We start from the raw sequence: 27,982 nt of genomic DNA on the forward strand, positions 1-27,982 counted from the left end.
CGTCGTCGTCGTTGTCGGCCAGTTGAACCCAAACCAGTTAGACACACGGACTCATCGAGCTTGAGTTCAACGATCGCACGGGCGCCGCAGTAGCTACTGATACAGAGTCAACAGATGGGGGAGGGAGAACTACAAATTGCTGTCGTCGGAGACTGCAACAATTTGGGCACTAATTGTTTAGGATCGCAACTCTTATAAGCGGATGAAGCATCTAGGGGAAAGGTACGGAGGATAAGATGTTCATGGGCTCAATTCAGTGATCATCACTACTATTTCATGCACCTATTCCTTAGTAGCAATTTCTTACAGTCTCGGATCATCACTAGTTTTGGATTTTGGTGCATTTGATAATTATTCTTATAATAATTTGACGTGAGAGATTGTGTATATTCACATGCCATTTTTTCTTCAAGTTCCATGCCTCTGGCAACTTGAGCAAGAAGAGCGATGTTTACAGTTTCGGGATCATCATGTTCGAGCTGATCACCGGTCACCCTACTATAATAATAAACCTCAGACGGAAACATCTACATCATTCACTGGGTAACTCCTCTTATTGAAAGGGGTGACATACAGAGCATAGTCGACTCGAGGTTCAGAGGCCAATTCAAAACCAATAGTCGAAATAGCCATGTCATGCATCATGACATCCTCGAGTCAGAGGCACGATATGATCCATGCATTATCAGATCTAAAGGAGTGCTTGGGCCTGGAAATTGCTTCCGGGAGAAACTAGGGGTCGGGATACAACAGTTACACTAGGAGAAGCACTTCTTTTAAATGACCTCCGTTGAGCTCGATGTTGCTCCAAACCCACGCTAGTTCCTATACTGTTAGTCGAAATGGATGGTGCATCAAGTACTGCTGGCTGCAATTCCTTCATTGTTCATTTTGCTTCTTTATATGGTGACCAAACATTTGTAGGGAAATTGTATGCATATGTAGAATGTGGAATTATCCGTTTTTCGTATGCTAAACCAATAAGAGGGGTCAGGCCGCAACAATTGCAAATAGTGATGAAATAAAAGAGAGTTTTCTACACCCATCAAGAATGATCTATCAATTCGAGCTGAATCAATATATTATCCCGCAATATCATATGCAGCATATGAACTGACCAAGAAACTGTGAAGTCAGATTGTCGTCTCATAAAATTTATATAGCAGTATCAGTATCGTTTTCTCTAGCCAAGCTGCTAATTTGCTATCAGAACTACCAGCAGCTCTCCTTCATAACTAACCATACAAATATAGGAGAAAACCCGACTATGACCTAAAAAGAATCTTTCAAACTTACAATGAAGAAACCTTTCATTGTGTTAGCGAGTATAGATAGATCGATCACATGTATGTTAACTACTTGTCCATGCGATCTGCACGATGCCTCTCGAGCAGGGAAAAGAGCTCCACTTGGGCAAGTAGACTCTCCATTTCCGTGTACAAGCAAAATTCTTCAAAATAGGCGATGGGCAATTAAAGACAAATTTGAACACTCCTATCTGCTCAGAGGTTCAAGCTAAACTTCCATTCTTCTGTTCGGCTGAGACTCATCGTCTACGCCCGCCGTGGTTGGGCTTGAGAGATCAACAAAGTCGTCTTCCTCAGAGTTACCTAATACCCAACTGCCCTTCTCATAACTTAGTCTTCTCCTTTTTCATTCGTGGTATTCTAAGTACATGACCATCAATGTACCCATCAAGAACCAGACAATTAGTGCCCAATCGAGCCCATGAACATCTTCACCTTCGTACCTTTCCCTTAGATGCTTCATCCCGCTTATAAGAGCTGCGATCCCAAACATTTAGTGCTCAAATTGTTGGTCTCCGACGATAGCAATTTGTAGTTCTCCTTCCCCCATTTGTTGACTCTATATCAGCAGCTGCTGCGACGCCCGTGCTGTCGTCGACCTCAAGCTCGACGAGTCCGTGTGTCCAACTTGTCTGGGTTCAACTGGCCGACAACAACGATGATGATTGGTTGAACTCAAGCTCGACAACGGCTCTTCTGATGGGGGCCGCGTCGGGGTTAAAGTGGTCTGGGTTCAACTGTGCTCTATTTTGTAAGAGGTAGCTTGCCATAATTTTGATTGCAGATGGGGGAGGGAGATGGTGACGACAATAGTGGGCCAAATCTTTTTTTTTTTGAAACAGAGGACAAAAACGACGTCGTATATGATGACGTGCACCGTTAATCGGGGCCGTTTGTCTATTAGATACCACATAAGCGTCTGTGTCATTTTCCCGTAACGGCACTTACGAAATTTTGACGATAGTATTAAAATGTTATGGATATTGGTCTTTCAATGACCATTTTGTTTCAAAAAATCTTTTAAGTAGTAATGTTAATTTTAAAATTTTTCAATGACCATTTTAATAGTTTTCTCTATATTGTACAAAAATTCGTAGTCCTCGTCATCAATAACGGAATAATATATTATAATTTATGGGTGGCAATATGTGTCATGCCGTGTTTAAAATGGTCTTGTCTAAACGGGTTCGTATAAAAAAGCTCTAAATCCGAACACGACACATTTAATAAACGTTTTAAGATATTCAAACACGAACACGACAAGTTTAATTACGGATTGATACGGACACGACACGTTTAATTACGGGTTCACACAGACATGATACATCTAACCCGTTTAACTAAGCGTGTCTAAACGTGTTTGTATACTTACCGACACGATATAACACTATTACCTTTAGGTACATATTATACCTGCATGATATGATATAACTTTAATTACACATTACTATACGATTGACATGATAAAAACACAATACATAAGTGATTTCTAAACAAATTTAAATGATTTTAGTATATTTTCTTCCATAAATTGATACTATATGTGAAAAAAATTTATTAACACATAATATAAATGGATCTAACCAGGTCTAAAAGGGTTATAAGGGTTGAACATGTTTAAACACGATTATTTATCGTGTCTAAACGGGTCTGACTTGTTTACACACGAAACACATGGGAGTTTGATGGAATATAAAATAAGGATATACAAACAAGAACCAATCCCAACGAAAAGGCAGAATAAATTGGATTAGTAAATAACACCACTCCATTTATTCTTAATCTAAATCCGCTTAACTCTATGCCGTATTTATATCATGTTATCATGTCGTGTCATATACTACCGGACTTAAATTATATGAAATGAAACAAAATATGTTACTGTTCCAAATTTCCACTCCTTTTCTCTTCCCCCGCCGTTTGCTTTTTGGTTTTTACCCATTTCTGCTCTCTCTTCCTTCCCTCCCCCCTCAACCCAACCCGTCATCTGCATCAATCTCTGTGCTCCCTGTGCATCATCAAAGGCACATATATATTTTTATATATGTATATATACATACGTAATATAATACTTCTCTCTCTCTCTCTCTCTGTGATTTTGAGATTGGATTGGTCTCTTGTGGGTTCTTCATGACAGCAGGAAGGAAGAAGGAGAAGGAAAAGAAGAAGAGAGGAGAAGGGTGTGGGTGGGATTCGATTTGCTAATCCGATCTCAATTAGCGGATCCATGTCTTCTCTGCTCGTCTTCTCCATCACCACCGTCTTCGCCCCCATCGCCAATCTCTGAGAAGACAAGAGCTTCAGATTCCCCCCTCTCTCTCTCTTCCTCTCTCTGCTGCTGTTGGTTGGTTGTTTTGATTTCTTGATTCGATCAGCTGAGAGAACGACCGGCCGGCCGACCCAACAGAGAGCTTTGTGGATTCATTTGCTCTTCCATGGCTTCACCGGGCAATTCGAATCATCAGCAGACACTCTTCAGACCCTCTCCAAACCCTAGCTTGGCCCCCTCTCCGCCCGCTGTCACCTCCACCTCCTCCTCCTCCCCCCCTGCCTCTTCCCCTTCCCTTTACCCCACCCCTTCCTCCTCTTATCCTCCCCCCACTGGGCCCTACCCTTTCCACCACGCCCAGTATCTCCCTTACCCCCCGTCGCAGCCTCATCCCCACCACCTTCACCAGCAGGACCACCAGTTCTTTCCTAATCTCCACCAGGCTAACCCCTACCCTCCTGCCCCCAACCCTAATTCCGGCGGCGGCGCCCGCCTCATGGCCCTTTTGGGTACCCAAAACCCTACTCCCTCCCACGATTTGCCCCCCCACCACTTCAGTCCGTCCCCCTCGGCCCCGCCTGATTTCTTGATCAGCGCCCGGCCTCCTGGGACTTTCACGGCTGCACCCCCTTCACCCCCGGTTAATATGGCAGCTGCAGGGCAGCCTGCCCCCATGAGGCTTCTGAGCAGCAAGCTCCCCAAGGGGAGGCATTTGATTGGCGACCGTGTGGTATATGATATAGATGTTAGGCTCCAAGGGGAGGGGCAGCCTCAGCTCGAGGTCACTCCGATCACCAAGTACGGGTCGGATCCTGGCCTTGTCTTGGGGCGGCAGATCGCCGTCAATCGGAGCTACATTTGCTATGGGTTGAAAATGGGAAATATAAGGGTGCTCAATATTAACACTGCATTGCGGTCTTTACTCCGGGGCCATACCCAGGTTGGTTTTTACTGTAAACTGGGTAGCTTTTGCTGAGCTGGTTCGAATGTTGTGATATATCCTTTCTACTTGGTTTTATTAATGCCATTATGATCAGCATTCGGGGAGTTATTATGTATGTCATTGCTTCTATATATGTCGCTCTGATCTGATTGATATGTTGATCGTATTGATCATTATAAGTAAAAAGCTGAACTTTCCAATGATGGTAGTCTTCCTTTTTCTTTGCTAAGCTGCGATGTTTTTCCAATATGTTTTACTTATTCTTTCACTTCCTATTGCAGAGAGTGACAGATATGGCTTTCTTTGCTGAGGATGTTCACCTTTTAGCTAGGTAGCTCTTTGAGCATGTTGACTTGTTCTCCATGGCTTATAAGTTCAATGGTAACAGATTCATTCTTTGCAGTGCGAGCATTGATGGTCGAGTTTTTATATGGAAGATTAATGAAGGTCCGGACGAAGAAGAAAAGGCTCAAATCACTGGAAAGGTGGTTCTTGCAATTCAAATTGTTGGAGAGATTGAATCTGTTCATCCACAACTGTGTTGGCATCCTCATAAGCAAGTATGTATGGCCTTATAGTAATTGATGGCATTTAGCTAGTACTCCATGCTCTGTAGATCACTTTTTGTTTTTGGCACTTCATCTAATCGATTGCCATTGGACTGGCAGGAAATTTTGATGGTTGCTATTGGAAATCGCATCCTGAAAATTGATAGCACAAAAATTGGAAAAGGTGGAGTATTTTCAACAGAGGAGCCTGTTAGGTGTCCCTTAGAAAAGCCAGTTGACGGGGTTCAGATTGTTGGAGAACATGAAGGTGCTGTCACTGGGCTGTCTATGTGCCAATGGATGACTACTCGTTTGGCCTCAGCTTCTTTGGATGGGACGGTTTGTATCTGCTTTCACTACTCTATCTGGATCTAGGGAAAAGTTTAAAATGTACCTTTCTCACATTGGTCAGAGAAAAACGGAGAAGATCCTTATAGATGGATAAAATTATGCCCGAGAATCCATGTGCTGGAAGATCATCTGTGGTTCCTCTTTTAATTGAACTTCAAGTTGTGAGAAATTAGAGACCTAGAAATACTGTTCGCTTGTCATGTCTTTCTAGGGTAGTCTTCTGCTTTTACCTGTGGAATATTTTCTGTGCGGGACATCTTTCAAAGTTTCTGCATTTGTTCTCTTCCTCACGCTACTTACTATTCCGCAGGTGAAGATTTGGGAGGACCGTAGACCTTTACCACTCGCAGTTCTAAGGCCACATGATGGTCATCCCGTTAACTCTGTCACATTTCTGACTGCTCCTCACCGACCTGATCACATTGTTCTCATCACGGGGGTAAGTTCTAACTATATTGCAGAGAAGTTGTTATACTAATTTGCTAATTTGAGAGTGGAAGATGTCAACTGACCAAGATTCGTAAAAGCTCAAATCTTTTCGGAGGATGCACCTAATATTTAACATTATTTACTATGCTTCCCTCACTCATCAACCACTCTCTTGACACTTCCTAACATTGAATAAATGGCGCCCAAACAGTTGGAACACATAATAAACAAGAATAGCCGCAGAAGGGGGTTGTTGTGACCGAAAAGTGGATCTTGCTGTGTGGATCCATGTAAAAGTCACCAATTTATGTTGAAAACTTAAGCTTGACAGAGCGGCACAGGTCACACATATCAAGCATAATATGCCAGAATATCCTCAACAAAAATTTATTCATCCGCCCTCACTACTGGTTTTGCTCATCTCCACGTGTCTCTATTATCTGCAGGGACCAGTCAATCGGGAGCTAAAGATATGGACCTCAACGAGTGAGGAGGGCTGGCTGTTGCCCAGTGAATCTGAATCATGGCAGTGCACTCAGACCCTTGAGCTAAAGAGCTCCTCTGCTGAAGCCATGGTTGAAGATGCATTTTTCAATCAGGTCGTGGCTTTGCCTCGTGCTGGCCTATTCTTGCTTGCGAATGCGAAGAAGAACGCTATATATGCTGTCCACATAGATTACGGGGTTAATCCTGCATCCACCCGAATGGATTACATTGCTGAGTTCACAGTAACTATGCCCATCTTGAGCGTAACGGGAACCAGCGAAAGTTTGGCTGATGGAGAGCATATTGTACAGGTTTATTGCGTTCAGACTCAGGCTATCCAGCAATATGCTTTAGCCTTATCTCAGTGCCTTCCACCACCATTGGAAAATGCAGAATTAGAGAAGACAGAATCTAATGTTTCAGCAGCTCTTGATGCTTCTAATAACACTGATAGTTGTATGCTATCAAGCAGTTCAGGCACTGCCCCTGTAGTGGCTCAGCCAGTGACTTTGTCTCAGCCTGTGGTAACTAGCGTCCCTGAGACCACTGTTTCACCCGGGGAAAAGATGAGCATTCTGCCCTCGCCAAGAAGTTTTGAAAATATCCACCCGGCCTCTCCTCTTTCTCTGAGTCCTAGGCTTTCTCGCATGTCTTCTGGTTTTAGAAGCCCATCCAGCAATTTTGAGCCGGTCCCACCAATAACAGATCATAGTGGTGACCCGCTGGTTGTTGATTATGTAGTGGATAGGAGAATGGACATTGTCAAGGAGAATGTTTCTCAAGGTGATGCGTCCAAAAAGAATGATAAACATGTAACATTAACTGAATTGCCTGCTGTTTCAAGCCCTGCAGTTTTCAAGCATCCCACTCACTTGGTGACTCCATCCGAGATTTTATCGCGGACTCCATCAGAGACTCAGATCACTCAAGGAGCAAATTTGGGAGAGGTAAAAGTACAAGATGTGGTAGTTACCAACAGCTCAGAAAGCGCTGAGGTAGAGGTTAAAGTTGTGGGAGAGAGTGGAACTAGTCAAAACAAGGAATACGACTATGAGAGAGAGTCACATGTTCCTGCTGATAGAAAGGAGAAGTCTTTCTATTCTCAGGCCTCCAATCTCAGCATCCAGATGGCCAGAGACTCTTCTGATGACAATTATGGTGTGGAGGGAACTCGTAATACAGCTAACGATATTGGTGTTAGTGAGGCTCCTGATCAGAGCCCTATTACTGTTGAAACGGTCCAGGATTTGACTAACCATGTACCAGGAAAGGCTGCTGAATCGGATTCTATGGCAATACCAACGGGCCAAACCACCAACCCAAAAGGGAGGAAACAGAAGGGAAAAAGTTCTCAAGTGGGTGGTCCATCTTCACCTGCACCCAGCCCTTTTAACTCCACAGATTCTTCAAATGGCCCTGATAGTAGTTCGGGTGCCCCGTCCACGGATAGTGCAGTTTCTCATCTGTTGGCTATGCAGGAGATGCTTGACCAGGTAATTTCTTTTGTGGATTTCTGCTTCGGGTAATATGATGCGCTATAATGTTCTATTAATAGCTTTGTGTTGAGACTGAGTAACACAAAACAATTCATGGATCTATCAACTGACCATGCTGCATTAGATGGAGAAGTGGGGTGGGTGGGGGGGTTTGAAGAACTCGTAGAATGAGAGGCTAATCGCAGCTGTTAAAAATTCTCCGTATCAGCTTGGGCCAAAATTGCCAGTTAAGTTAAGCAGATGGTCATGGATTGTATCTTTTAGTTGTGAAGGCTCTGAGGTTTTGTTTATGAGCTGAGCTGACATGAACTTATGTGTCTGCTATTACCGATAGGGCAATAATTGTTATAGCACCATTATCAGGTTCATTAGATTAGTACTGTGAAATCTATTAGAAGAATGTGATGAAAAGCACTCTTCTTACCTTTCTGTTTGGTGATAATTCAAATATTTGGCCATGTCTGGGATATTAACGTCATTCTCCTTTGCGGTTATGTTTATGACGTTTTCATCTGTGCAGGTGGTGGGTATGCAAAAGGAAATGCAGAAGCAGATGGCTGCAATAGTATCCGTCCCAGTCAACAAGGAAGGCAAAAGGCTGGAGGTATCATTAGGACGAAATATGGAGAAAGTAATCAAGGCGAATACTGATGCCCTGTGGGCTCGGCTTCAAGAAGAAAATGCTAAACATGAGAAATTAGAGCGAGATCATACCCAGCAAATAACAAATCTAATCACCAATTGCATAAACAAGGACTTTCCAGCAATTATGGAGAAAATTATCAAGAAGGAAATAGCTGCAGTTGGACAAGCCGTGGTTCGCGCAATTACTCCAGTTCTAGAAAAATGCGTATCTTCAGCTATCACGGAATCATTTCAGGTACGCTTTAGATTTTAACAGTCTAGGCGCTGGGCAACACTTTAGAGTCTGTTACCATGATGGAATTGCCTTCCTTTTTGTTCAAACCTACCAAACTGACCATTGTCTTTTTTATCCTTTTCCCCTAATTGGTTGGGAGTCGTATTTGCATTGTGGGAATATTCAGCATCACAGACGGATGTGTAAAGAGATTTGAAGTTACAGGAGTGCTCTTAATAGTTGTTTTTATATTTTTGAGGGGATATTGGTTGTAGCTTAATTGAGTTGAGGGCTAGAGCTAACTTTGATTATATCTATTTGTTACACCTATGTCAGAAAGGAGTTGGAGATAAAGCAGTTATTCAGCTGGAAAAAGCGGTTAATTCAAAACTAGAAGGTACAGTGGCGAGGCAAATTCAAGCACAGTTTCAGACTTCTGGGAAGCAAGCGCTTCAGGTAATGTGCAAATTTCAAATTACTCATCTGGTACGGTGATCTGCTTTATAGGTTGTATTTGGATTATAATTAAATATGAATCATCTTTTGTAAGGAAGGAAAGAGACCATGATATCATAGTGATATAGTGCATATGTTTTGAGCTATATGGGGCTCTATCTTTTATATTCATGGTTCTGCTGGAGCTAAATTAATGCTACGAACCGTGTTTATTGTTAAATTTATTGCTACGCTCTAGTTTGTAATGAGGTATATGGGTTGTTGGTGATGTTTCAGGATGCATTGAGGTCCAGTGTTGAAGCTTCAATTGTACCTGCATTTGAGATGCAATGTAAATCTATGTTTGAGCAAATCGATGGAACACTTCAGAACGGGCTCGTCAAACATTTGACTGCTGCTCAACAGCAGTACGACTCTACGCACTCTCCCTTGGCAATGGCCTTGAGGGTATGCATCTCATCTCATTACATAATGCTGATGAAGGAAAAGTTGGCTTTTGTTGGTAGTCATAGTGGTAGACTTGATTTTGGACATTCTAGTATGTATATCCTTTATATCGGTAGTCATATGAATTCTTTTAGTACTAAGCATGCGGGTCTAGTCTTGCTCCCTTGGAAGTAATGGGTGGATCCATATCATCATTTCAGGATGCAATCGGTTCAGCTTCATCGATAACTCGAACATTGAGTGGAGAATTAGCCGAAGGGCAGCGTAAGCTTATGGCAATAGCCGCTGCAGGTGCAGGTTCCAGCATGGCGAATCCGCTGGTATCTCCGCTCAGTAATGGCCCATTAGCTGGTCTCCGTGAAATGGTATGTTCCCTTAGTTATCCCTCTGGTGATAATCTCGAACGTCATTCAAATGCATTCTATGACGATTCTTTTTTTAAATAAATTAATCCCTGATGGGCAGCAACCTGAGGCACCGATTGATCCAACTAAAGAGCTGTCAAGATTGATCGCGGAGCACAAGTACGAGGAAGCATTTGCTGCGGCCCTTCATAGAAGCGATGTTGCTATAGTATCTTGGCTCTGTTTCCAGGTAAAACCTTGTTTCTCTCGCTCGTGCGTGTATGTGGTCATTGGTCAAGAATCAGCAACTGGTGCTGAATGATGCCTTATAAGGATTTCTGAGATACTTCTCATTCGATGAGTCTCCAAGTCTTGTTGCTCTACACATGAATGTGTAGTCTCTTACTACATCGTTCGCGGTGGGTTCATTTCTTACTTAGGTTTTTCTCTTTCATAATCTTCAGGTCGATTTACAGGGGGTACTATCTTTGGTGCCCATGCCTCTGAGCCAGGGAGTGCTGCTGGCCCTCCTCCAGCAACTCGCCTGTGACATCAACAATGATACGGCGAAGAAGCTCGCTTGGATGACTGATGTGGCCGTGGCTATCAATCCAGCCGACCCAATGATAGCAGTCCACGTGAGACCCATCTTTGATCAGGTTTACCAGATACTAGGCCACCACAGAAACCTGTCCACGACCTCCGCTTCTGAAGCCAACAGCATTCGCCTCCTCATGCATGTAATCAATTCCGTGTTAATGAGCTGTAAATGATTTCTTCTTTATTCGAGACAAGTTTGTCCATGATTATTTTTCATTTTTCCTAGTGTCAAGTTTTGGCTTGTATAGATTAGAAACTCGATAAGGGCGGGGGAAGAGAGATTTCAAGCTTTCGACATGTAGTTTGATGAAATCTGTGAATTACTGTTGTTATAGGATTTTTGGACTCAAAAGCACTATTTGCTTCTCTTTTTTTTTTTTTGTCCTGGACCTTGGACTTTCGTTCTTTATCGAACATCCTTGCAATGTACCATAATTTTTGAGTATATATATCCGCCTAATAGTGGAGGATTTTCTGCATCGGTGTAACACTTCTCAAGCAATTGTGGAGGTTCGATGATGGGGTGAGTGATAGAGCCATGCTGTGTTTGATTTTATAGTTGAGTTTTGATTTTAAGTGGTTTGTAATGGTTGTGATGTTGAATTAAGAAAAAAAAGTATGAAAAAGTAATGAATAGTTGAAAGAAAGTAATGATTATGTTGTTGAATTGTAAACAAATTAATAAATAGTTGAGAGAATTCAATATTAAAAATTGAATTGAATGATTAAATTTTTTTTTAAAAAAGTAATAATTATGTTGTTGAATTGAAGATAAGTGGAGTTAAGTGAATTAGAGTGTAATAGAGTTAAAAAAAAAGAATTATAAAACCAAACAGGCTTTGGTGCAGTGGTGGACCTCGCAAGCATGAGCACGGGGCTGAGGGGGCAATCGCCCGCGTCACTTGAATTTTTGTTCTCTCCTAATTCGATTGTGTAAGTTTCCGTGTGTCTAATTTCATCAATTATACGGACACCTGACTTGAAATCCTAGTCCGTCCGGATGTCCGGTCTAGGATATGAACTTATCTATAGCGAGTGATGAGTGTCTTCCTTCATCCTACAATAATTGTTCGCTAACAGCTGCAGTTAGAGAGGTTTGTGCAGGAATCTTTGGCCTTTGGTTCTCAAATTTGGGGGAGGGAGAGGGAGGAAAGGATGTAGTGGTATTATCACTTGTATCTAAGCTAACCACAAGGAGCAATAATTTACTCATACAACACAGTTATCAGGCGCGAACTCTCAAAAAGTAAGTCTCCTAAATGCAAGATTAAAGTCCGTTTGATTTTACAATCTGATTTTAAGATTTTAACTCTAACTTTAACTTTACTCATTACATAACAAAAGTCAACAACATAATTATTAATTTTTTAATTTTTTTAATCATTTAATTTAATTTTTAATAATAAATTCTCTCGATTATTTATTACTTTTTTCACAATTCAACTTTTTTTATTTTTGCACACTTTTTTCTCATAATTTAACATCACAATCATTACAAATAAATTAAAATCAAAACTCAACTATAAATTAAATTTATTCAACTGTTATTGTTTCACTTCAAATTCTTTCCAACGTGTTATTAAATTTATAGAAGCATATGTTGCGCTTTGATACATAAACTTTTTTATTTCATTCTTATGAATTTATAAAAGCCTTTTCATCTAAGGAACGAGCAAGTGGCCAAAGATGAGGAAATTCGCTATATGAATTTTAAAAATATGTCGTAATATACATAGTAATTTAAAATACGGTATAATATAATAAGTTCATTAAAAAAATAGATCACGTTTCATCCCGTGGAACGCACGACTACGTATGTTAGAAATACAGGGGCCCTCTCCCTCTTTTAATTCACTATTCTAAAAGAAATTCTAGGGAAAAAAAAATAAGAAGATAGTCATCAACAATCGACGACGCTAACTACAGCCTCCTGAGCTTTCTCCCTCCCCCATTCTCTCTCTCTCCGTCTTCTCTCTTCGTTGCGTTGCTGTGCGATGAGCTTCTGATGATAAACCTCGCAATGAAGAGGCGAATTTGGAGTTGCAGAGCTCGCTTCTCCTACGCCCTAAACCCTGCCGTTCAAGGGCCCACTCTTTCAGCGCCCTTCAGCTCACATGCAAATCTCGCGACCTTCCCTGAACCGGACGGATGGGAATCTCAAAATTTGGTTCCTTCCGGCGTGGTAGAGGACAAGGACCTCCTCAGGAAAGGCGGCCCCAATTCCAAAACTGGGCTCTACGTTCTCGACCTGATCGACCGCTCCTCTTTGGGACCTGACCCGGTCCTGTACATCGACCTGATCAAGAAATGCACCAACTTGAATAAGCTCAAAGAGGGAAGGCTCGTCCATGCCCACCTGATGGCTTCCTGTTTCAGGGATGACCTCGTTATGCACAATCATATGCTCAACATGTATGCTAAATGTGGGAGCTTGCAGGAAGCCCGGAAGGTGTTCGACGAAATGCCCGTTAGAGATGTGTTTACTTGGACTGCTTTGATCACCGGGTATTCCCAGAGCGACCTGTCTGAGGATGCGGTGGCTCTATTCCCCCAGATGCTTCGCGCGGATTTAAAGCCGAACGAGTTCACGTTGTCCAGCTTGTTGAAGGCCTCTGGAGTTCGGGTTAGTGATGGGTTCGGTAGGCAGCTCCATGGCTACTGTTTGAAGTGTGGGTACATCTCGAATGTTTATGTGGGCAGTGCCCTTGTGGATATGTATTCAAGGTGGGAGAAAATCGATGAGGCCAGGTCGATATTCGATGGGCTGGACAGAAAAAATGAGGTCTCGTGGAATGCTTTGATTGCTGGGCACGCAAGGATGGGCGAAGCAGAACTGGCTCTTAGCCTGTTTTCTGAGATGCTGAGGGCAGATTTTAAGCCCAGTCCTTTCACTTATTCGAGCATGTTTGGTGCCTTATCCAGCATGGGGTTCTTGGAGCAGGGTAAATGGGTCCACGCCCATATGATCAAATCAGATCCCCAGCTCAGTACGTATGTTGGAAATACTCTCCTTGATATGTACGCGAAATCAGGCAGTATAGACGATGCTGAGAAGGTTTTCAATAGGCTGTTGAGGCGGGATCTGATCTCATGGAACTCACTCCTCAAGGGATACGCTCAGCACGGGCGTGGGAGGAAAACTCTTGAACAATTTGAAGAAATGCTGAGTATTGGAGTCAAACCGAGTGATGTAACCTTCCTTTCTGTATTGACTGCTTGTAGTCACGTGGGTCTTGTTAAAGAGGGAGAACACTACTTTCAACTAATGAGGAGGTATGGCGTGGAACCGCAGGTCTCACATCACGCAACTATGGTCGACCTTTATGGTCGAGCTGGTTTATTGGACCAAGCCAAAAGATTCATACAGAACATGCCCATGGAGCCTAATGCGGCGGTTTGGGGAGCCTTGCTCGGTGCTTGTAGGATGCATAAGAACATGGAATTGGGTGCATATGCCGCTGAGCGCATGTTCGAGCTTGATCCCGACAATCCTGGGCCGCTCATGTTGCTCTCCAACATCTATGCATCGGCAGGTAGGTGGAGCGAAGTGGCAATGGTGAGGTCCATGATGAAAGTGAACCAAGCGAAGAAGGAACCAGCCATTAGTTGGGTTGATATTGAGAACTCGGTTCACACTTTTGTTGCTAACGATGACACACACCCACAGAGGGAGGAAATCCGAAAGATGTGGGAGAAGGTAAATACAAAGATAAAGGAGTTTGGGTATGTTCCAGACACTAGTCACGTCCTTTTCTATGCGGATCAGCAGGAGAAGGAGGAGAGGTTACAGGTTCACAGTGAGAAGCTTGCCTTTGCTTTTGCTCTTCTGAACACACCTCCTGGATCCACCATTCGGATCAAGAAGAATATCAGAGTTTGTGGGGACTGCCACTCCGCGTTCAAGTTTGCTTCGAAAGCTGTGGAGAGAGAGATCATTCTGAGAGATACTAATCGGTTCCATCATTTTCGGGATGGTTCTTGCTCATGCAGGGACTATTGGTAGCCCACGATTACCACTCATGTGTCTGAAGTAGATTTCATTTAGGACTATTGTTAGCCCACGATTAGAGAAAAGGATTGCTCTGGTGGGTTCTTGTGCAACTTGTCTGTATTGTAGTCTGCACCTGCCGACAAACATTTGTCCGCTGCTTAACAGCTGTATGACTCTAAGCACTCTCCCTTGGCGTGGACTTGAGGGTATGCATCTCATCTCGCCTTGAGGGTATGCACCTCATCTCATCACATTACGCTTTTTTTATTGGACCATGCACCTTCGCCATCAGTGCTTCACCAATTGGAAAAATATATATATGTATATGGAATTGGCATGTTTAATGCTGCAGATTGATATATAACTAAGCATGTTGGTTTAATCTTGCTTCCTTGGGATATTTTCAGGATGCAATCAACTCAGCTTCATCGATAGTTCAAAGGTTTAGTGGAGAATTAGCTGAAGCGCAGCGTAAGTTTATGGCAATATTGGCTGCAAGTGCAGGCTCCAGTATGGCGAATCCACTGGTATCTCAGTTCAGTGATGGCCCATTTGCTGGTTTTCATGAAATGGTACTTCTCTTAGTTCCCCCTCACATGATAGTTTCGCATGCTGTTCACGTCCATTCCGTGATGATTTTTTATTAATCCCTGATGCTGATTTGATCGAACTAAGGAGATGTCGAGATTGGATTCAGAGCATTAATTACGAGAAAGCATTTGCTGCTGCCCTTCATAAAAGCGATGTTGCTATAGTAGCCTGGCTCTGTTTTTCAGGTGACCCTTTGCTTCCCTCATGTGTATACATGCGTGGTCATTGATCAAGAATCAGCAGCTGGTGCTGGATGATGCGTTTCCAAGAATTTCTCTAATCATTCTGATTTGCCGAGTCTTCTTGCATGAATGTGTAGTCTCTTTTATTAAATTGTGCATGTTCTATTGATGTCCTACTTTGGTTTCTCTATCATCTTCAGGTCGATTTACAGGGTGTGCCATTGTTGATCCCCATGCCTCTGAGCCAGGGTGTGCTCCTGACCCTCCTCTGGCAACTTGGATGGGATATCAGCAATGATGCATCAAAGAACCTCGCTTCGATGACAGATGACAACCACGTTAGACTCATCTCTGATCAGGTTTACAGGTACTAGGTCCACGTGAGACCCATCTTTAAAAGAAATACATTTCTGGTGGTCGACTTGTAGTTTGATAAAATTATATCTAGGATTTTTGGACACAAAGTATTGCTTAGATCTGGAGTTCGGACTATCCTTCTCTATAAGTAGGTAGTACTTTTGAACCTTTGTTGCAGTGTACCACAATTTTAAGTACACTTGGAATATCATCTTGTGTACTGTCCACTTTCTGGAAGTTTAAAAAGAAAATATTGGGAATGGATGGTTCACTGAACAAGTCCGAAAGATCCATATGGCACGTGAGGGAATAGAAAGGAAATGCGACTCCATGCTCTCATGCGGGTTTGCATGTTGGTAAGTGTCCTTACCATCCTTTTGTACGCAGCGTACCAGGGACTGAATGACCTCTCTGGTTATTCAGGCACATCTCTTCACTACCAGCACTGATCTGTTTCCCATCTCCTGCTGAACCGGAGCTCTGAGGTTGCTGCTCCTGATGCTGAGTACCCGAAATGAGTTGCTCCTGCCGCAACAATTGACAGATCGTACCGAGCCCTGGAAGCAGGGTCAGATAATGTAGCGTAGGCTTCATGGATTACGATGAAGTCCCGACCCCCATCAGATTCCAAAGAGGCAGAATCAGGGTGGTAAAGCTTTGCAAGCCTACGATAGGCGGCCTTAATCTCCGACTGGGAGGCTGTGCTCATGACGTTCAGGACCTCATATAGCGTGGTCCCCGTGTTCTTCCGTGCCATCCCAGCCGAAGAAGCCGGATCGACACAAGGAGCAGCAGCCGTCACTTTGAAGACATTTGGATGTGATTTTCCACTCGTTGTGCTCACATTCACAGGCTTAAAGAATTGAACAGGGGGTTTTGCAGAAGTCAGAGACATGATATCAGAGCGGGGATTATGTCAGGGCCCAAAAGAGAGGACGAACGAAAGAGAAGAAAGGCGACTGAACTGGATTGATGAGTTGTTTGTTTATATGAACTGAGATCAGATATACGTATGCATGTATGCGTATGAATCCAAAGCTATGGCTTGCGAGTAAGGGATACACAAGAGATGGGGAGGTGTTAAGGTTAGTTATAAGAAGATGGGGAGAGAAGCAAAGAGCGAGGAAGGGACAGAGACCCAACAATTGCAGTGGGCGCCTACCATTTCGCCCCTCCCGTGGTCTGTTTCTGTTGTTGGCGCAATGTTCAATGTATGATTGAGATCGGATATATGCCTCTGCACATGGAAAGTGTATGTTGAGATAACTCTAATGAAGCGGATCGCGTGAGGATGCTTGTTTCAGCATCTGCTAACCACGGGTTTAGTAATAATACAAGTGGGGGGCAATTCGTGTGATTAATGATTAGATTACCCATGGTTTACTTTCCCATCCACCTGCTGTTTTACTAAACATCAGGTTTTTTGAGTGGTAGCAATGTCTCCTTCCTTCCTTCCTTCCTTCCTTTCAAATTCTGAAGCGCGCTCACCTGAGTTTCCCGTGATCTTGCATCAGTATTCGATATCGAATTTATGTTCAAGCAAAATTATGTACAGATATCCTCGGGTTTGTAATTAGTCGTGATGTCTATATATAAACTACACCAATGATGGCCCTTTCATCATAGCCCGTGCGACGATAACTGTAAACTGGAGGTCGAGACTCGAGATGACCCACTTGTTCCTAGGTATAAGTGAGACCGTCGGAAAGTTACGGGATTTCTTCAACAATACATTAGGGATGAAGTTTCAGACATAAGGTCAGCTCCGCTATACAAATGTATAAGTAGACTCTGACGATGAATTAGTACTATTACTCGAGATGATATACTTTCAATTAAACGAGATGTCTACATGTGAAATAATCAACGATGAAGAGTCAAGTTATTATTAGCTTATGTAGTTATCATGTGTCGCGTAAAAAGAATTGACTGCTTTTTTTTTTTTTTTGGTGCACGAATCTGAAATCATCAGGACAAAAAGCGAACACGTACCGAGTAAGAACAGCTAACAAACGAACGAACCGAAAGAACGGTATAAGGATGATTGTTTAACTAGTCAGGTTCTCTGTAAAGAAATGCTAGCTTATGGGGGTCGTCTGTGTGTGTTGGTCATGCTGAGTTGTTTCCATGGAGATGCCAACGATGATGACGAAGAATGTTATTCACAAAGTAAGAATGGAAGTCTGGCAGTTTCACTTTTTCCTTTTTGCATTCCCATTCAATCGGCACCCCCCAAAAATCCCCAAGAAATCAGCCATTTTCCGGCAACCCTTTAAGCATTGACGACGCCTCCCCCCCCCCCCCTAACTGTCAGGGGAAGCTCTGTGCATGGATGGAAAAGCCATGACAATTACAATGCGCAATGCAATGCATAGAATGTCCCGCGAAACATGCATGCATGGGAGGCTAACTCTTAGCAGTAGTAGACAGACGTGGCAGCAAATGAGAAACTACGGTTGGTTCTCCCTCCCTCTCCCTCTCTCTCTCTCTCTCTCTCTCTCTCTCTCTCTCTCTCTCTCTCTCTCTCTCTCTCTCTCTCTCTCTCTCTCTCTCTGTGTCATTGGTTTTTGTGGAAGTTTGAGACCAGAAATGCTGTTTGCCTCTCTCTGCTCCTAAATTTAGCTTCAAAACAGGATCAGATCCCTACCTTCACCCTGAGGCACTTAAATTCCAACACAACCACAGCACAACACAACCATAACAACAAAACAAATATCAAAGAAGAAGAAAGAAGAATTAGAACAATGCAGCAGGAGAAGAGGAAGAGAGGAAGAGACTCAAGGTCATTGTCGACAGAAGAAGAACTACAAGAAGAAGAAGAAGAAGAAGAAGAAGAAGAAGAGAAGCCTTACAATTACAGTTGTATCCCGCAGAGAACCAGAAAGAAGGCCCGCGATGAAGAAAACCAGCGATGGCACCATGAAAGGGAAGCAAACAAAGAAGATTGTGACGTTGATGATGATATCTTCAAAGGGGTGTTTGATTTCCCATGGCTCAAGGAAGGCATGCTGCTCTCTGCATCAGAAGAAAATGACGTCTGGGCGTTCGAGTTCGAGGGAACCTTCCTTTCGTCCCTCGGAGAAGATGCCATTTCGAGGGACAGCAGGGTGGAGTTGTTCAATCAGGGGACCCCATGGATTACGACGAGCTTGCCGGAGGACAAGGTGGATTTAGAGAGGGAATGGACATTCCGGGGAGACAAGCTGGATAGCTTTGATTGCATATGGAGCTCACTCCTCAATCAAACACAAGTTGAATAGAACAGGTCTAAGCCCTCATGAGCTGTCCATTTCTTCCCCTTGATAGGTAACAGTGACAACATAGCCATCTCATACTGCAATATATTAGTTAACCGGGAAAAACACCCACAGTAATGGATCTGATATTTTTTTTTTCTTTTATATCTTGTAATTTTTCATGCAACTCTGATTTGGGCACGAGCGTTCTTTCGGAGTTGCAGAACCTGCAGGTTGAAATCCCGACTCCGAGGACTTCTTCGAATCATGTAGGCTCATTGCATAGCAAATTCTTTAGTAACGTAGGACTCTTGACAAATTATGATCTTTCATTCCATTCCATTCCATTCCATTCTCTCGTATCGTATCGATGGTTACGACTTACAATCCTCTCTGATAAATGGGGTAACATCAGCTGAAAGATCAGTTCAGAGGGCCGACCGATTGTAGGCAGCAGCACATGGACCAAAAGCCAGAGCAACTCTCAGAACCATATTGGGCCCAGAAAGCCTTTTGTCACCAAGCCCGTGTTGGGCCAACAGTTGCTCCGCCCAGCCCATTAGGCCCATTACCAGTCTGCTCCTAATCAATTATTTCCCGGTAATTCCTGATCAATCACATACAATTTTGTTAACTAAAAAAGAGGCGCTTCTTAATTTTGTAGGCTCGGATTGAAAATTTGATTGGTTCGTGCAACTCTTTTTTTTTTTTTTCCAAATATAGGATTCGGAAAATAGACTAATCTAATCCGTATTTGTGAATAATAATAAGCTTATCACTTTGCATTATCTATACTAGAGAAAAACTTGAGCGCAACGTGCATATTATTGATAAGTTCATAAAAGTAAAACTCATAATCGGCTAGTTTTGGAAAAAAAAAATCTCGTCAATGAAATTTACATATAAATTTATTTCATTTTCTCCTAACTCAATTAAATTCATAATCTTCCTTCAAATCAAAGGAATTACATAATTCATTAATTGGAAAAGCCAACGAGAAATTAATAAATATGAGGTTTATAAAAATGGAGACGGTTGACTAAGGCCATCTTCAGCGTGGTTTCCGACCCACATCTCTGATGCCGAGTTGGCAAAATGGGAGACGCAATTAGAAACCGCCTATGTTGGAGCTGGTCAATTTTCAGCAATCCGTCTCTCTGCATAGAGCTTCGACCACACGCGACAACTGCATTATCCCAGCCTTTAAAAAAAAAAAGAAAAGGAAATAGCCGTTGGACAGCCAGCAGCCATTTCTAAAATAATTTGGTCGTTGGGTGTCCAATGGCCAAATTGTGGTATTTAAAAAAAATAAAAATTACATTTTATAAATGCCAACCCAAGTTCAAATTTTTCACATAAATCTACACCTACAAATCCTCTAAATATCCCTTTTTCCAAAATACCAACCCACGTTTTATTCACACAAATCTACTCCTACAAATATTCCATTTCCTTCTTCTTTGACTAAAAAAATGGTTGGAAACCTGATCAACCCGACAATTTCTCTTGGCATCCCATGGACTGGATTGAAGACTTGTTGCTTGATAATTTAGAGGAACGCCGCGTTGAACTCCTTATACAAATATATGAGGTGACATATAAGAAAAGCTCTTCGTCCAAACCTCGTAAGAGGATGACACACAGAGATCGCGTAGGAGGACATGAACACGTACTGAAGGACTACTTCGCATCTGACTAGGGGTACCCTTCTGAGACTTAGGTCAAGGTTCCTAATGCAAGAGCATGTGTTCCTTCGCATTGTGGAAAACTTCTCAAGCATTGATCCCTGTTTCCAGTAGAAGGTTGATACAATAGTCAGAACCAATCTATCCCCGCTACAAAAATACATGGCTGCTATGCGTATGTTGGCGTATGCAGTAACAGCTGACGCCATTGACAACTACGTCCGAATTGGGGAGAGCACCGCAATCGATTGCTTAGGAAAGTTCATCAAAGACGTCATCTCAGTTTTCGAGGGTGAATACTTGCAAAGGCCTAATGCAAACAATGTTCAACGCCTGCTATGGATGGAGGAGACCCATGACTTTCCCAATATGATGGGCAGCATTGACTGCATGCACTAGTAATGGAAAAACTGCCCGAAAGCGTAGTAAGGTATGTACATGATTGGTTGTCGTGGGTTTCCAACTATTATACTTGAAGTAGTGGCTTCGCCAAACCTCTGGATATGACATTCATTTTTAGGAGTGATCGGGTTGAAAAATGACATCAATGTTTTAGACTAGTCATCAGTTGTTAATGATGTCCTAGACTGTGTCTTGGAATGGCAACAACCATTCCATGGGATGTTATTTAACATATGTATATACCTTGAATGGGCTATTCGTAAAAAAAAAATCCCCCAACACAGGGAGATAAAAGACAATTGTTTGCAAAATATCAAGAATTAGAACAAAAGGACGCGGAGCGAGTATTTGGAATGTTGCAGTCTCGCTTCACAATTATACGTGGTCATGCTCGATTGTGGCATAGGTAGATGCTTGCAAGAATTATGAGGTCTTGTATCATATTGCATAATATGATTGTTAAAGATGAGAGGGACACATATACCGTGAACTTTGATCAGCTCTCCTCTTACGATGATGTCCTTGACTGCTTATCACAACCGGAGCTAGGGGAGGAAACTTTTACTTCATGTGAACAATATGTCAACAATAATATCCAACTTCGGGATAGAAAAAACATCGACAACTACAGACGGACTTGGTAGAACATATATGGCAACTTCACCATACTTGCTAAATTGTTGGTTGTAGTTATGGTCTTTCGTCATATAATTTTAATTAGTTTTTTAACTTCCACGTCATGTAATTTTATTTGTAAAATGAGGTTCAATTAATTAAATTATTATTATTTTTATATTTCTTATATTTAATTTTATTTATTATGTTTAATTAAATTAATTATTTTTATAAATTTAAATAATTACATTAATTTATAAATATTATTTGTATTAGATTTATTCATTTAATTATAAAATAAGAAGCATGTGAGCTATCACGGGAGACCCAAAAAGAGAGACTTGCATTGGAGTAGTTAATCTTTCTTTTTTTAGGTGAGTCTCTGTTTGACTTGGCGACTATGTGGTGGAGACTGATCCCACTTTAGAGACCCAAGTGGAGACTAGCATTGGAAGAGAGAGAGGGAGAAAAAGATGGGTAGTAGATAATTACTTGATTAATTCCAGGATCTCATCATTAATATAACGCTAATCAATAATATATGGCTGGGGCTGTTTCCACCTTTGAATATATTACCTCTTTTACTCTATACATCCACTACTTAAAATTATTTAAGAACCTACGTTTTAATCTTTGTACACAAAATGAGCAAAAAATATAATTTTACTCCTACAAACACAAAATTCCAGTTACCACCAGCACAGTGATCTAGTGGTTAAGTATCAAGCGCTCTACTTGAACATCACGAGTTCGAACCTCACTGAGGACGTAGAGCTCGCCACTATATGGGTGTATTATGGAATGACGGTGGCCGACCAATAATACTTTATCCAGTGAGCCTTGGATTTAATTCTTTAGTGTGTTGGTGGGGTTGCGTGACCAATTTGGGTTAAAGTCTCAGCAAGTTATGGCGAAAGGAATATTTCGTGACGATTAGGTTCCCTCAGTTGGGGTAGTCACAGCGGGCTAATAACCCGACCTAGCATTTTATTTAGCAAAAAAAAAAAACAAAATCTCAGTTATTTAGTGTTCCATTGCTCATTTAACCTTAATCAAAAAGGAAAAATAAAAAAGAGCCAAATCTTCATATTAGTATAAAATGAATTTCATGACAGATATTAAAAACAAGATGACATAAATTGGTCAAAAACTATAACTCAATATATTACAATTAATATTATTTTTATTTTTATTGTAAGTGATCTTTTTTAAAAAATTCATACAAATAATGTATTAATGTTTTTCCGATTAATAGATTTATGCGGTTATACTCATGTACTTATGTTCTTCAATTTTTTTATTTCCAATTTAGTTAGATTATGATCTTTTAACTTGCGCAATATCAATTTAAATACTAATTATAAGTTTCTAATTCTAATGATTAATGTATACTAAATTAGTTATATCATATGGAAAATTAATACTATCCTTTCCGTTAGAAAACAATCAAAATAAAGGATGGAAAATACAACATCCAATACGTGGTCCTCAACCAATAACCCATTTAAAAAATAATCTCCCTTGGAGAAATAATTTAAGGAGAGAGATCACCGAATCATAAAGGGCACACGTATTCTAGATATTTATTTCTTTTTTGTGTTTTTCAAGCAACAATTTATTTTTGTAGACATAAATATTTGTTTGTGTTTCTTTCTTCTTTTTTTTTTCCATCAAGATTTCTAACCAAGTAATAGGATACTTGGAAAAAGATATTTGGTACTTAGTGATAACATCTTTTTTTTTTTTCAATTCATTCCACAAGAATAAAGAATTTTTTATTACAGGTAAGTAGGCTAGAGTAAAGGGAAAAAAAAGAGTTCAAATGGTAAGTTGAATACATAGATGAAAGGAAGGAATGAGAATTTAAACAGTGATTGAAGGGGTTTATCGATACTTAATTAGAGTAATTAATGTAATACGCGGGCAATTTGATACTGTCGATACCAAATGGAGTGGATTAACCAAAGTGGGGGTGGAAATAGCTCTAGTCTTATATATATATTGTGATTTGAATACAATTGGAAATAGAAAGTGAGACTATATATACAAGTTTCACTTCTGACTTTATATAATAGAAGTACTGATAATTTTTTTAAACAAAATTGTGGTGTGACTTTTTTTTTTCTTGAGAAATATGATGAGATTTTTACATCTAAGAAGGCATTTGATATGAGATAATCCACGTGAATTACTGGGAATATGATTTTAAATTTTCTAGGCTACCATATTATAATGTTTGGTTTAAGCAACTGTAATCGGATGTTTAAGAAAATTTATTTTCCCACTCAACTGATAATGTACTTTCTCAACAAGAGGTGATTATCCATATTACGATCAAAGATTACTAACAATGTATAACATTACCAATTCATACAAAACATAATAATGAATATTACTACTAATTTGAAAAGTGAGAATCTATCGCGGGGAATCTAAGGTGCCGTTTGGTTTCGAAAAAAAAATTCTACTCCACTCCATTATTCCTTCAATTCAACAAAATAACCATTACTTTTTATTTATTTATTTTTTTCATTTAATAATAAATCCTTACACAAACTTTTTCCTAACCATTATTATTCAATTTTTTAATAATAAATTTCCTATTTACTTTTACATCTATAGGTATATTTTATCTTTTTTCTCTAATTTATTAATAATTTCTCACATATAATTTTTCATAATCATTATTATAATTAATTTTTAATAATAAAATTTTCATATATTAGATGCATAAATAAATACTTTTGTATCTATTAAACTGAATGGAGTGGAGTAAAATTTCAACTCCAAAACTAAATCAACTTAAGTTAATCGCAAAAACCGCCTAAAAGAGTTCCCTTTGAGGCACCGTTCAAATAGTCAACAATTAAAGGAGTGTTGCAGTGTATTATTATATTGGAAGGGACATTCCTATTTATAGCCCGCGGGGCAGCAGAATTGATTATTCATCGTTTTTATCATCAAATAAATAATATATGCAATAAATAATTATGGAGAAAATTTTCATTGAAGGTGCTTCCTTCAAACAAGAAAATCATGATCATATTCCAGTACGTAACGTGAAAAATATCAATAAGATTATAATAAATTCATTGCAACAAATGAAAAGATAAACTTATAATTGCATGAACAGTAGATCATATGAAAATAAATTTATTAATTTTTCGTTATTTTGTGGTTACAAGAATTTAGCCTTTTTTTTTTGTTTAAGATATCGTTGTTCGGGTCTCACCCATAATTAATCACTGGGGTGGGAGGCGGGTCCCGCCAAAATAAGACAGCACAATACGGGCACGGGCACGGGCACTAGCGGGATATTGTTCGTTGAGCACTGCCGACACTTCCACTTTCTTCAATAGCTGTTCGATTAATTTAATTTATATATGAATCTAATAATTAGAAATATTTTTCAATTATTATTTTTCTCCCTTATTAATAAATCCAATATATATATAACAATTAACAAGTGTCGGAAGCACATTCAACGAACATTCATTTGACAATAAAAAGTTCAAAACATTTTAATTTCAAATGGTTTTACTTTTATGGATATATCGAGCCTAACTAGTTATAGCTTGTTTCCATTTCGGGTTATATATGTCTATAATATTGCAGGGTATGAGACGAAAAAAACGCTATTTTCTGACGTTTGTTGCTTAATTATAATTATTTCGGGTGCACCAAATGATGATATCTATTAAATATATAAGTTATTAATTATGGGGCCAAATCTCCTAGGGGGCCTTTGATTAATTAAGCAATATATATCCAAGAAGTTTCTTAGAAAACAAAAAAAACTTCAACTCACTCAACAAAGAGAAACTGAATATTGTGTCATCTTATAAGTTCTTAACAACTGCCATATGAATCTTTTATTGGATTATATATATAAATAATGTGAATATATTTATCAAAGAAAGGACTCAAGACGCATATATAAATAGTGATTGGGGATCATGCTTGCCCACTAAAACAATTTTTACATTTTGATACCATCATCCAACATCATCCGACCTTCAGTATTTAAACTTGGAACCATAAGAGCTACTATGACATAGTTTATATACCGAAAATAGATTGGGACCGTCACACTCATGATGAATCTTTTATATTAGTAGTTGACTCACCGCATACTAAATTATTTATTAGTTATATAACGCACATAGAGAAACTTAGGTCGATACATATAACGATTGGGATTGAGAAGCATCGACATAACATGTAATCATCTCCATAGCCGGTGTGGCATCCGGCCATAAAATGTAAATTAGATTGATCAATAAAATGATATTATTCGTCAAAAAAAAAATCTCCATAGACCAAATGGATTTGTTTGGATGAATATTGAAAATCATGCGAAAGGTTAGGATTTAGAGTTATGATCATATGTTACTGCTAATGCTCCATATCGAATCATCATCTTATCAGTTGGAAACCAAAACTAACAGCCACAAGAATTTATTGGAGCGAGACTAATTATAGTTAACAAAAAGGAATGGGATGGGATTGCAACTAAACTTTATTTCTCCTCTAGACCAAGAAATTTGGGGGCTCCCTTAATTAACCCCAATTATAATTTATTAACGTCGGGAAGTCGCCGTCTTTTAATTGAGTATGATGTTGACAAAGACGAGGGATCAATTATGTAAAATAAAATTCCGGAAAGTCAGCTACTAAACAGGCCTCTATTTAATAACATGGCTTATGCTGATGAATAGCATTTCATTTGAAAATGTTCCAAACATAAAATAAAACATGTGTACCGAACTTTGCCTTTTGTCACATGTGAAGAACATAAATACGATTAAGAAATACTTCCTATAAATCTCGAATTTTTGTACTGCAAGTAAAATCAACTGACACTACTGGAGTAATTACATCGAATTAGGTCGATCGTGATTAGAAATGATTTTTTTTACATGGAAATTAACTGGAAACTCATTCATAATAAATAAAAATCTTAATTATACGGGCGGTCTCCATCTCCAACACAGTTTCTTGAGAAATGAGTTCCACTCGTGACTCGCGACAACTACCCTTTCTTTGCCACTTTTGCTTGCTCTTCTCTCAATAGAAAAATATTTTAGAAAAAAATATAAAAACTTGCTATTGTAATTATTTTGGTGAATACTTGTCATAGACTTATTCTGCCAGTGCGTTGCACGGATTTTTTTAAGTATTATTGAGTAACTTTGTTGCTTTTGATAATTCAGTTAAATTATTTCATTCATATAATATTGTTAAAATAAATGAATAATTATCACTAAATGAGAGGGTAATTATAAGATTCTCAAAATTTTTAAATTTATACTTCCGACTATTTTCATGAATTGCGAAATTTTCTCTGAAATTAAAATGCATATAATAGGAAGAGATTACAAACTTTGTCGAATCTTGAGTTTTATGAAAATACATTATTTTGTGAGGTTGATTTTTTGCTTTTAATTCTTCGATTTCATGTACTTCATAATAATTACGTAACATTTTCAATCTTTTTGAAAATAATACCATAACTCTTATTTTATTCAATATTCTTAAGTATAGCTTATAATCATTCTTTGTATTTTTTTCCAAAATATTTTCTATTTTTAATTGTAATTTAGAATCTTCTTTTGACATGTTGATTAAAAAGGCCATTGTTTCTACGAATTGGTTATTACTTGATATTGGCTTTTAAGTATTATTCTTATTTTTATGTTTGACTTTTCATATAAATTTTCTTTTGTTCTAGTTGCATTTTAGTTCATTTAATATAAGTTTAATCACGCATTTGATTCGAATTTATTTTTTCCTTGTTAATTATGTGGATATGTAATATAGATTAGTAACTAAGTTTTTATTTGGAAAATTAAAATAATTTTTAATTTTATAAGAGCATTAATTTAACTAATTTTTAATTGGGAAAATTGAGATAAACTTCTTTTCCTATTTTTGAAGTGCACTAACATCCGAACAAAAAAATGGCATCAATTTTATCTTGGAAAATTAAAATGATTTTTAAAATTTTTTAAGTGTATTAATTTGAGCTCATTAAATTCTACTCAAGTTTTTGTATAATTTCTAATTTCGAGAATTACTACTAAGTTTAGTTTTAATTTTTTCTTGCAGATGTGTATATATATATATATATATAATATAGTTTTTTTTTAACTCTAAGTAATTTTTTCTAATTTTTTAATGCATCAATTTAAGCACATCTAATTGTCTTCAAGTGAATTTTAATTTATTTATATATCTATATTATGCAATTTTTTAATTCCAAAAATTTAAATTAATTTCTTTTCACTTTTCAAGGTGGCTACCTTAAGATTATTTAGTGCTATTTATTGCTACCAAGTGAGTTTTGCATGATGTATAGATTATGTGGAGAGGCAAAAGAAAATATATA

General features: G+C 39.4%; 3 protein-coding genes across 14 annotated transcripts; 2 read left to right on the forward strand and 1 right to left on the reverse strand.

Annotated features, from left to right (window-relative positions):
* The first annotated feature begins 3,238 nt into the window (after nucleotides 1-3,238).
* Nucleotides 3,239-11,014, forward strand: LOC116207849 (enhancer of mRNA-decapping protein 4-like). The gene is made up of 12 exons (XM_031540955.1): nucleotides 3,239-4,516; nucleotides 4,801-4,850; nucleotides 4,923-5,079; nucleotides 5,188-5,406; nucleotides 5,729-5,857; nucleotides 6,294-7,826; nucleotides 8,350-8,709; nucleotides 9,025-9,144; nucleotides 9,421-9,591; nucleotides 9,792-9,956; nucleotides 10,057-10,185; nucleotides 10,400-11,014. The coding sequence occupies exons 1-12, from the start codon at nucleotides 3,743-3,745 to the stop codon at nucleotides 10,706-10,708; spliced, it is 4,116 nt and encodes a 1,371-aa protein (XP_031396815.1). The 5' UTR covers nucleotides 3,239-3,742; the 3' UTR covers nucleotides 10,709-11,014.
* A 1,386-nt stretch (nucleotides 11,015-12,400) lies between these two features.
* LOC116207850 (pentatricopeptide repeat-containing protein At3g24000, mitochondrial) lies at nucleotides 12,401-16,214 on the forward strand. Of its 12 annotated transcripts, none has more exons than XM_031540964.1 (5): nucleotides 12,401-14,757; nucleotides 14,934-15,098; nucleotides 15,205-15,302; nucleotides 15,500-15,666; nucleotides 16,080-16,214. In XM_031540964.1, the coding sequence occupies exon 1, from the start codon at nucleotides 12,541-12,543 to the stop codon at nucleotides 14,536-14,538; it is 1,998 nt and encodes a 665-aa protein (XP_031396824.1). In that variant the 5' UTR covers nucleotides 12,401-12,540; the 3' UTR covers nucleotides 14,539-14,757; nucleotides 14,934-15,098; nucleotides 15,205-15,302; nucleotides 15,500-15,666; nucleotides 16,080-16,214. The 12 variants fall into 12 exon arrangements, with proteins under 12 accessions (XP_031396824.1, XP_031396825.1, XP_031396821.1 ...); XM_031540965.1 differs by having other exon boundaries at nucleotides 16,044-16,184; XM_031540961.1 differs by lacking the exon at nucleotides 16,080-16,214 and having other exon boundaries at nucleotides 15,202-15,302; nucleotides 15,500-15,883.
* On the reverse strand, nucleotides 15,910-17,066 carry LOC116207852 (chaperone protein dnaJ 11, chloroplastic-like). The gene has a single exon (XM_031540969.1). It carries the CDS (start codon nucleotides 16,549-16,551, stop codon nucleotides 16,093-16,095), a length of 459 nt encoding a protein of 152 aa, XP_031396829.1. The 5' UTR covers nucleotides 16,552-17,066; the 3' UTR covers nucleotides 15,910-16,092.
* Between the last annotated feature and the right edge of the window lie 10,916 nt (nucleotides 17,067-27,982).

The sequence above is a fragment of the Punica granatum genome, chromosome 5 (genome assembly GCF_007655135.1).
Source record: "Punica granatum isolate Tunisia-2019 chromosome 5, ASM765513v2, whole genome shotgun sequence".
Lineage (NCBI taxonomy): Eukaryota > Viridiplantae > Streptophyta > Magnoliopsida > Myrtales > Lythraceae > Punica > Punica granatum.